The 11,496-nt window shown below is 38.1% G+C and overlaps 1 protein-coding gene across 1 annotated transcript; it reads left to right on the forward strand.

Annotated features, from left to right (window-relative positions):
- Positions 1–339: 339 nt before the first annotated feature.
- Positions 340–10,712, forward strand: LOC133870797 (squamosa promoter-binding-like protein 12). The gene is given in 8 exon segments (XM_062308019.1): positions 340–455; positions 1,768–1,914; positions 2,192–2,631; positions 2,753–3,615; positions 3,854–3,990; positions 4,343–4,597; positions 10,183–10,466; positions 10,468–10,712. Coding segments are annotated over 5 exon segments (1,530 nt in total). The 5' UTR covers positions 340–455; positions 1,768–1,914; positions 2,192–2,631; positions 2,753–2,950; the 3' UTR covers positions 10,657–10,712.
- The last annotated feature ends 784 nt before the right edge of the window (positions 10,713–11,496 follow it).

Consider the following 11,496-nt stretch of genomic DNA (forward strand, 5'->3'; position numbering starts at 1 on the left):
AACAGCTTTCTATTATATATTTTGAATTCTTTGATAATATTTTTATTTTGAGAATATAAAACAAAAGAGAGAAAACAAAAATTGTAAACAGTATATAAAGATAAATTGTATCTCAAAAATAAGACGTTCATCAGAGAAGGTAGCTGAGGGGCACTTCTGTAGTTCTCCCCTAACACTGAAGATGGGCACGTTCTACAGTAAACAACATCTTCTGAAACCAGAAGCACCGGACCGGACACGTTGCATCACATAATTGAGTGGGGCACACGAAATTTAATCCCCATGCTGGTAACGTTAATAGTTATTTGCAATACTATAAATAGCAAGAAATCTGTGGCTTGCCTTTCTTCCTGCCTCTCACTACTTTCCACTTTTGGTACAGACCAACACCATCACTGAGTCCACTCGCCCTCTGACTCAGCCCACATGGCCTGAGCCAGTGGTTTCCAGCACCCGTAAGTCCTGAAATTTCTTGCCTTTTTCTCTCTTTAGAAATGGGTTTTGCTCTGATTGTGAGAATTCCTCTTTTTTACTGGATTTCTTTTTGGTTTTTGGAATTTTAATTTTGAAACCCTAGAAATGGGTTTATTGGAAAATGGGTAAAAGGTAAAAGTTTTTTTTTTTTTTTTTTTAATTTCCCCTTTTGTTTTTAATGATTTTGTGCGTGAAAGTAAAGTAAGCCCTCGAGCTCAGAAGGCTGCTGCTGCTGCAGAAAAAAACTTAAAGATGGGCTCTTTATTGGTGAATCAATGAATGGGGATAGCTCAGGGAAAAAAAAATGGATGGGTATAAGAGTAGCTCCTAGTATACTACGCATAGTGGTGCCAAGCTTTAGAGTGGTCCACTTTATAACTTTGCATCTTCATGCATGCATATATGTATGCAGATGGGTATGTATGTACACGTATATGTAACTTCACTGGTATGGACAATGACAACAACCGCACAGTAATAAAAGGGTTTCTAAAATTTATCATTTAGGGGTAGAATGTGCATGTGGGTAGTTGGGACAATGTTTTTAGTATTAAATATTTGTAATCTATCCTTTTCTTTTCGAGGGGTATAAAATTAATCTGTCAAAAAGTTTTGAGAATTTTGTTTTTGGTTGGACTTAGAGCTTGTTTTGAGATATTTTTGAGCAGGAAGCAAATTTCTAAGTGGTTTTGTGTGAGAGCTGCATGCCTGCATGGATTTGTTGAAGCAAGTGGTTGTAAGTTATGATAGACATGGTTATATAAGATTGGGCCAAGGATTCTTAAGACTTTCTTCTGCACATATGTTTTTCTTAAGTTTGTGCAGTAATTGGAGCAGAGTTTCGTGGGTTTTGTGCAGAAGTGCTTGAAGTAATGATGCATCAGGGTCTAGATGAATGGGTTTAGTCAAAGATCCTTTAGCTTGGTATCCACTGACAAAACGGCCATAGTTATGTTGATATTCATGCTTCTGTATTGTTTGGACTGGGTTTCTCATGTAGTTATCAAAGCTAATGTAGAGTGAGGGGCTATTGAAACAGACGTTTTTTTATTGGACCATGTAAATTCATTTATACACATGCATCTTAGGACACCTCTCTGTCAAACTTATAGTAGACAGAAGTGTGATCAATTGTGTGCAATAATTGTTGTTGAGAAAGAAGTGACACAACTAATTAATTATAGCTACAAGGTGATAATGTTTGACTTGGATGCCCATTAAATTGCTGCTTTGAGGGTAGTTATTGGTTAAGACGGTGACTCTTTTTACAATTTTGTGTCATTATCTTGTCAGAAATTATAGGGGGGTGGGGAGAGAGGCAAAGACAGAGAGGAGGGAGTGAAGTTCACTTGTAGAAGATATAAAAGAAGAGTCATTCAGTCAGTCTTTTGTGCTGTAATTCAGCGCTGTCTCAACAAAAGGGTTATCTTCTGGCTAATGGTAACTCCTACTTTCTTAAGAAACTATGTGATAAAGAGGGTTTTCTGAGACAATGAATATTAATAAACACTTACTGTGAAGTTCAGAAAAAATAAAAGTAAAAAAAAAAATGCTACTTTTTGCTGTTTTGGTTTAAATCTTGATTCTGATTGAGTAGGACTTCTTTGACCATTGCTGTGATTGATTCTAGCTTGGAATGGCAGTTACAGTTCTAGTTTGAATATTCTAAATTGCTACCCTTTACTGAATTTGTTGACTTTTTATGATGTGTGACTAGGATTCTGTTATGTGGCTTGGAAGGGTCTGGAGGGCATAGTGTTTGAGTGGTGACTTTTGGGGTAATGGGTTGGCAGAACCATTCCGATGAGATGTGCCTCACAATTTTATTTTGGCCAGAATGGGAAGGAGAAAGATCCACGTGGAGGCCTTTGACAGATTGAATTTCAGTTGTTTGTTTGGTGGGGAGGGAGATTAGGAACTAATGGGACAAAGGCACTGAGAGTGGCATATTCAATGGCACGGCAACTGTTCTTTTTTGGTTACTTCATTTTTTGGTTTTTGCTTTATTCTATGGGTCTCTTCTAGACTCAGGGATCAGAGGTCCCAATCTGGTCTGTTTGAAGGGAGCGACAGAGAAATTTGCTTCCTACGCTTAGATGTTGATGCTCAAGTAGAGGGGAATGGAGAAATGCTGCAATTCCAAGATTTGAGTTGAAGGTAACCTCTTTACTTGAGCTTTATATGTCAGAGCATAATAGATAAGTCACATGTTTATCAACTAGTGTTTTATGTGGCTCTTGTCTGGTTCTAATTTCTAGTCCTTACCCTTTTCCTTCAGGTAGCACATTTTATCAAGAGTGTGATTGTTGACGGCCCTCTGCAATATCTTACTTGCTTTCATCATTTTGGCAAAGCTTCCTACTGGTGGCTACAACCTTTGACCAAATTGAGCTATTGCATGCAGGATCCAAAGAGAAAATTTTATGCACATTGTATCTAGGACAGATTGTGAATTGCGCATAGTTCTTTTTATGAGATGGACTGGAACTCAAAAACTGCCTCGGAGTGGGACTGGGAGAAATTAGCTGGGTTCAGTTCCAAGTCAACTGATATTCCAGAATTGGTACAACCATCAAATCATGAGATTGAAGGAGATGGAGGGGTCGATAATGGATCTGTATATTCATCTGGTGGTGGTGGTGGTTTCTCAGGTTCTGATTTGGGGCATGGTTCTTCATCTAGAAGCTCCATCTCTGCTTCAGCTGATTCCTCTGCCAAGGAGGGAAGTAAGAGATATGGGGTTGTTGATGAATTTCCTAAAGATTTAACTGAGAGAAAAGAATGGTCCAGGGTGGACAATACTGGGAATTTTCCATCTCTTGGGGCTTCTGTCAGCTCTGGTGAACCAATAATTGGTTTGAAGCTTGGCAAGCGAACTTATTTTGAAGACTTGTGTGCAGCAAGCACCACTAAGACATCAACTATATCTATGATTCCTACATCCTCAGCTGTTCCCACAAAGAGGTCTAGGGCATCTTATCAGAGTACACAAACCCCACGTTGCCAAGTTGAAGGATGCAATCTTGACCTAAAGTCAGCTAAGGATTACCATCGCAGGCATAGAATCTGTGAATGCCACTCAAAAAGCCCAAAGGTCATTGTTGCTGGAATGGAGCGTCGGTTTTGCCAACAGTGCAGCAGGCAAGTTTGTTTTGATCTTGATTTTATAAAGGCACATTGCCAATTGTAGATCTTGATATTCTTCATAGTTTATTTATCAAAAAAAAAAAAAGAAGATATTCTTCATAGTTTATCTTAGTGACTTTTTTGCATTTTCAACACTTATTGATACTGAGATTTTGTTTGTGCCAAGTCTCTGTGAGGTTATCTTATAATAAAATGAATTTGTTGATGTGACAATTGGTTTGTAATATTAAAGGTTCCATGAACTGTCGGAGTTTGATGATAAGAAGCGAAGCTGTCGTAGGCGTCTCTCTGATCACAATGCACGGCGACGTAGGCCACAGACAGAGGCAATCCAGTTTGATTCTTCTAGGCTGTCTTCATCACTATATGGTGCTAATTTTTAATTCTGAAAATTTCAGTACTTTTTATTTAGCCCAGTAGTTATAGAACTTAATTGATTCCAAACTTCCTTCATATGCTGTCTATGTGCATTTAAGCCATCTTTTTGTTGAAAGTGATTATTAGAATGGTAAATGTTCTTATTCTCTAAATCTTTTTCTCCTCTAAAAGTGCCTATTAGGGTTATTATATATTTGTTATGGAAACATTTTTTTTTGCATCATTTATTTCTAATGATATATAATTGTTTTATTATCTTCCCCATAGAACCATTTTCTCTGATTCATAACCAATCATTGAAGCAAGGTTACATATTTTTCGGTTTTGGGGTTTAAATGTACAGATGGGAGACAGCAGATGAATCTTATGTTGAATAGGGTTCCATTGTCAACTGCAAATCCAACATGGTCAAGTGCATGCAGCTATAATAAAGCCACCCATGCCGGAGATTCTGTAGCTAGACCTACAAAAACCGGTGGCATTGATAGGCAGCTGAAATTGCTCTCAGATGAGATGCCAGGTGCTCCTTCTATGCTACAAACAGATTCAATCAAGATGTTGTCTTTTGAAGGCAACACACCTCGAGTCTTTAGTCAAGGTATCTTCCCTTGCTATTATATAAAACTGTTTGTATCGCAGGAACTGTTAGAAATAAATTTTTATGTCTTAGCTGAGTTGTAAATTCAAATATACCGTCAAATGTGCTCAGATGTCCAAGAAAACAGGCAAGTTCATATTTACCTTTGGAAAAACTTGCACAGGACAGTGTATAATAAAGAGTGATTGTTATAACAATGAATGATTATTCCCCTGAAATTCTAATCTGATATTACATTTATCAGCTCCTCTCTGATGCAACTCCATTATTATTTTTTTCCCAAAATCTGTGGACCAAAATCCCACAGATTGGCTGCTGTCATTGGTGCTACTTCCATGAGGAATAGCAACACTGCTTATGTCAACACAACTTTTAACATCGCCATCATTGGCTTTGAAGCTCTACTACCTCTTCCATTACCATCTCCTGCTACTACCATAGTTAGTTATCGTCTTTCTGGGGTTGTGTCCTAATAGATTGCTCTCTAATTACTCTTATAGCAGCATTATTTGTCAACAGTTAGGATATCTAGTGTTTATCCGTCTACAATTAAGCATTCATGTTACAATTTAAGAAATCAAATTTCCATGAAACCACCTGATGTTTTATTCGGGAATATTTGAGTCATAGCTTTGGTTGAACAAACAATTTTAACTTAACCCTTGCTGAATGATGCACATATGGTAACCGATTCAGTGTTCCCAATCAACCTTTGCATTTTGTGGAAACATTTTATGCAAACTAAGGCTTCAAGTACTAGGTTGATGTAGTGGCCATAATACAGCTGGAGAGGAAATATCCTCTTAGGAAGCCTGATCCTAAGGCTAGCCTCTGCCCCAAGCAAGAGACCTTTTTGGTCCAATTGTAATGTGTTCACTTTAGGAGAATAGTTTGTAAGTCTTTCTTATAGCAAGTGCTACTTTTGGTAATAAAAAAACCCTCTCCCCATCCCCACCACCTTTTGTTTTCTTACTCTATGCTTAGAAATTTAAATTTAAGAAGTAATCAAGCAAAATATCACGGCATTTATAATGTTTATTGTATCATATGTTGTGTGAACATCAAGCTACTAGGCAACTAAAAGGGCCAGTCTATAGTCTCTCTTAGGTTTTTCGACATTTGTGTTTCTCCTCATTGTGGCTTAGTAAAATTATGGAAACAAAAAGATGATTCTCACCACTGAGTATCATTTCTTCACATATATCCATGAGCATTGAATCAGCACTTTGTCAATTATTGGCTTCAAGAATTAATTGTTAGATGGACAATGAATAAGATAGTCCTCAGTTGGTAGATGGATCAATTTTCATAAAGTTTTTCCATAGAGGGGCTAACTCAAATAGGAGAACAACTCGATCGAGTCACTTTTGGTAAATGGATCAATTTCCTTTCTTACCGAAAAGCGAAGAAAGGCAATGTAGGTCAATTGGACGTTTCTCTCCTTGCAGAGGCTGTGGCGGCATTAGTGTTCCGAAGGCGCAGTCTTGGGGTGTTCTTTCTCAGGCCTCGGTCAGGGCCGTGGTCTAGCCCACGTTGGCGCCAGGTGGAGGAGGGGTTGGTTTGGATCCCTTGATCTCGATGGAGACCGAACCATTTCAACTCTCGAAGATGGGGGATTGTCTTCTTGCGGAGGTAGTGTCAGTGGTTGCGGCGCTTCCTGTGCTGCATACTGATGGAGTGGTAGCTTCTAGGAAGACTGATGTTTAGCATTCTACTCCGGGGAGGAGATTCCTTCAGCGGGGTTTTCTCAAATTGAGTCCGGTAGTGCAAGTTTCTCATCATCTATCGCCTAAAGTGTCGATCGCGTCACCATCGACTCTGGTTCTAAAGGAAGATGGGGTGGAAGGGGCTTCCTCCCTTTTGGGTGAGGTTTTCAATGGTTTGCTCCAATCTCAGAAGTGGCTGGTAATTTTTGGTCCGTCTGGGGAGATCGTTGTGTGGGATCAGGGCGACGGGGTTTGGGATGGGGAGGATGGAGACTCCCTTGTCCCTCGGGGTGTTTTTCCTCCTGGCATGCCCTTGGATTGGGCGTTGGATGGTGTTGAGGATGAGGATCTATCATGACGATTTTGGATGCCATTGAAGAGGATTTTTATCTGGAAGTTAAGGTTGCACGTCCAAAGACCAAAGGTAGTACGAAGCTGTTGAATCTGAAAAACTCCATTGAGTGATCCATGTGGGTTTCGGGTTTGAGGGCTTTAGGTCCTTGCGGGTTTATTGGGTTTCTTTTTGTGGGCTGTTTTGGTTGTTCTTGTGTATTTAGGGGCGTCTTACACTTCTTTTTTTTTTTCTTTAAATAAAAATCTTTCTTATAAAAAAAAAAAAATCTAAGATTAGGGAACACGTTTTGCTTTTCAATAATAGATTGTTTATCGAACAGTGTAGTTGGTGGCCCAAGCTTGATGACCTTGCCTTTGACTCCATTGATGAGGAAGAGGGGCCACTTGGTTAGAGAGACCGTTTTAGGAGTGAAAGGTATGAATAATGACAAAGTCCCGAGCCCTGATGGTTTTACTATGACTTTCTTCCAATCGTGTTGGGATGTGATTAAAGATGTTATGAGGGTGTTCCATGATTTGCTACTTTTATTGCTTTCATTTCGAAGAAACCTGAGGTTGTTGATGTTAATGATTTTAGACCTATTAGTCTAGTGAGTGAGGTTTATAAGATTATTGCCAAAGTCTTAGCCAATAGGTTGAAAGGGGCTGTAGAGAAGATTATTTCGAAGCTCCAGAATGCGTTTGTCAAAGGTAGGCAAATTTTAGACTCCGTTCTTATAGCTAATGAATGCCTGGATAGTAGAATCAGATTTGGTGAGCCAGATGTGCTTTACAAGTTAGACATTGAGAAGGCCTATGATCATGTCAATTGGGAGTTCTTATTGTACTTGTTGAGGAGGTGTGGTTTTGGGGAGAAATGACGTAATTGGAAAGCGCATTGTATTTCTTCGGAACGCTTTTTTGTTTTGGTGAATGACGCTTCTGGTTTCTTTAGTAGCTCCCATGGTCTGAGACAAGGAGATCTTTTGTCTCCTCTACTCTTTGTCATTGTGATGGAGGCTCCTAGTAAAATGATAATTGCTATTGTAGAGGGGGGCTTCCTTTCAGGCTTTTCTGTGGGGTCTACGAACACGAGTATGCTTCACATCTCCCATCTTCCATTTGCGGATGACACCTTATTATTTTGCGGGCTTACCCAGAACATATCCGTTATCTGTATGCCTTATTCTTATGCTTTAAATTTGTATCCAGTTTGAAAATTAATTTGGCTAACTCAGAATTGTCTTTTGTGGATAATATCAATAATGTTGATGGATTGTCCAGTACTCTGGGTTGTGGGGCGTCTTCTTTGCCTTTGAAGTGGCCTTCCGCTACGAGCTCCTTTTAACCCAAATTGATTTTGGATAATGTTATTGAGAAAATTGGGCGCCGTTTGGCGAAATGGAAAATCATGTACTTGTCTAAGGCCTAAGGGTGGAAGGATTACCTTAATCAAGAGCACCCTCTCCTATGCCTACGTATTTTATGTCTCTTTTACCCCTTCCTATTGGCATTGTGATTCGCATAGAGGAGTTACAACAGGACTTCTTATGAGGTGGGCTAGATGATGAGTACAAATTTCACCTGATCAATTGATCCAAGGTTTATTTCCCGATTTTGAGGGAGGGTTGGGGTTCAAAACTTGCTCACTTGGGGAAGAGGCTTTGGTGCTATTTGCATGAGAGAGACGTAGTGGATACCAAATATGGCAACTCGTGGGGTGGATAGTGTTTTTATTCCATCTTTTTCAAACTTCTATTGACGGCCCATTTTGACCTAGTAAACAAATTTGTTTTTGAGTTAGCTTTCCAATGCCACCAAGCTAGTCTTCATCTGATGTCATAATCAAAAGATATAGCCATTTTACTTCGACAAAATCTTTCTCGGACATCATACACAAACTTGTTTTGTTCAAGTTTCCAATCACAATTTGATCATGACTCAACCCTAAACTTAATGATTACAACCGACAATGTTTTGACATTGAATTTGCCAACATTAAAAAAACGTAACACCTTGAGAGCAGTGTTTTTTGCTCTAGCAATTGACCTAGAGAAGATTTTCACCATGAATATCCTAAGGAAACAGCATGCCATTGTGGTCGACTGGTGTTGTATGTGTAAGAGAAGTGGGGAGATTGTGGATCATCTTCCTCTCCATTGTTAGATTGCCAGCTTTTTGTGGAGTGCTGTCTTTAAGTAGTCTTGGGTTAGTTTGGGCTATGTAGACCTTTTCGCTTGTTGGAGTGGGTTTGGAGGTAGTCTTCATAGTGCAAATGTGTGGAAGATGATTTTGTCCTGCCTTTTGTGGTGTCGTTGGAGGGAAATAAATTATAGAAGTTTTGAAGACAGCGAGAGGATAGCGGTGGAACTTGAAGTCTTTCATTTTCAAAACTCATTATTAGATAGTTGCCTTAAATCTTAATATTCATTTTCATGATTTTCTTGACTTGTTTTCTCTTTCTAGATAGTTGTTTTCCCTGAATATTCCTTGTGTCCTTGAGTTGTGTCTTTTGCGCTTATCAATGATATTTCGATTACTTATAAAAAGAAAATAATAATAATAATAATTATTATTCCTCAGGCTAAGCTTAATTTGATTTTATTATGGACGTTGATATGGGAATGATTTTGAAAATCATCATATTATCATATTATGGCAACCCTCGAGTTTGGCATGACACCCAAGCTGAAGCTGTACCAACAGGCAACAACTTTCGATTTTCATTAATACCCCAATCTTGCAACTACGTAACTCCCACTTTGATGTAGAACAAGATGAGCACTCTGCTCGATGATTGCTTGAAGAAGCGCTTGAGCGGTTCTCTACTCGGGGGGTTGGGGGAGCTGCTCGACCACCGCTCAAGCTGTGGTCCACCAAGAGAGGCACATAACCCTCCGCTCGAGCCACACTCGACGAAGGGCTTGAGCGGATCCATCAGTAGCAGACCAATTTTGATGATTTTTCAACATAGGCAACAAATCAACTAATTTTATGTTGATTTTAGTTTATTTTTGGCTTTGACTTTCCATATTTCCCAGATTTCCCATCTTTAGATTATTGCTAGCATTAGTTAGGCTTTCCATATTTAAGAAAATGTCCATCTTTAGATTTCCGGCATTAGTTTTTTTCATTTTTTAAGCCTTTTGTTTACTATTATAAAAGAAAAATGTCCTGATCGTATTGACGAATCAAGTTTTGGATCAGATGTTAAAGAACCAGTTTTGAATAGTTGTAAAATTTTGAGTTCTTATGCTTTTTAAATCTAATTTCTTAGCTTTGTTAAGTTTTAGAATCGAAGACGCAGTTCTATCCGCTTCTGCTACGGCACACTTTTCGTTTTTACTTTAATTATACGGAGAGTGAGGATAACTAACTAGGGAAATAACAATAATGTGAGCAAGGAAGCATATGTATAGCTGGTCCCACTGCTACTAGTGTATTTTATTGATAGGACTCTACTAGGTTCGTTTGAGTTTGTTCTTTTTTTCTTTCTTTTTTTTTTTGTAATATGTCTACTTTTTGTATGACAATATTCTTCTACAGGTTTAGAGGCATCTTCATTTGCGTCTAATGTTGATGTAGCACCAGATTTTCGGCGTGCTCTCTCTCTTCTGTCAACCAATTCATGGGGTCTGAATGACTCTGAAGCCAATGCTCTAGACCAACTCATGCATGTAAACAGAACCAGCATGGCCCAGCCAGCGGTGCATGCTGAACTGCAAAACTGGGAACTTTCTTCATCAGGACACGAGCAGGTCGGGCAACCACCACCGCCCGAGTCCCGCGTGCATTCACTAAATCAACATAACAATGGCGGCATTCATTTCCAGGAATTTCAGTTGTTTAAATCACCCTATGAGTCTGGCTGCTTTTATTCCAATCAAATCAACTGATTATTGGAAACTAGCATTTCCTGTGAAGCCATCGCTTTTGTATACAATTCATGTTAGTTCTGGTTGTCAGAATACGGTTAATGGTTATCCTTTATATTTGAACTTGTTAAGCATAATATCATGAATTTCTTTCCTTCCAAGTCCCAAATATGATAGATAAACAAGAGATTTTCCTTTCAAGCTTTATTTGCCCACCTAATTTTTCTGTCAGTCAAACCATTTTTGATGAAGCCTTTCCCTTTTTGAATGGGAAGCCAAGCTATAAATGAGTTTACACTACATTGCTGCTACTTCTAGATAAGTTTTGAAACCAGCTGTTTTATTGAAAGAGGATCACTTGTTCTAGAAAAGGACGATGAAAACTTGCTCAATTGCACATGTTTGGCAACTTTCATGGGTGGCTATCCATTGATGTTATGCTAAATTAACTCCAGGGGGGAAAGTGGCTAGGCTTTATAGTTTCTTGGGCATATATGTATAGGTTTCAACCCCTTTTATGCTCATTCCGAGGGAAGGCATATATATATAGTAAAACCATGAAAATATGGCCTTTTATTTTTATTTTTTATTTTTTTATCTTTGTTTCTAAACGGACTTGATTTTTAAAAATGTATATGAAAATCATATGTATTCTTGACACATGTTAGTTTAATAAATCGAGTTGAAGGAAATTAGAGAAAATCTATCTCTTTTGACTCTTTTGTCAAAACCGTTTGTTTAGTAACATACCACCCATTTTTTCCCTTATTTTCACTTCTCTAAAAAATAATTAATTTTAAAAATTTTAACTTTTTTCACTTTTTATATCACATTAATAATTTTTATTATTATTCAAATAAAAAAACTCCAATACAATACAAAACTTTTTCACTTTTTTCGTACAAATTCTTTTTATTTTATATCATATCAATCATTTCTTATTATTACTAAATAAAAAAAAAAAAAAAAAAAAAAAAAATCAATT

Source organism: Alnus glutinosa, chromosome 6, assembly GCF_958979055.1.
Source record: "Alnus glutinosa chromosome 6, dhAlnGlut1.1, whole genome shotgun sequence".
Lineage (NCBI taxonomy): Eukaryota > Viridiplantae > Streptophyta > Magnoliopsida > Fagales > Betulaceae > Alnus > Alnus glutinosa.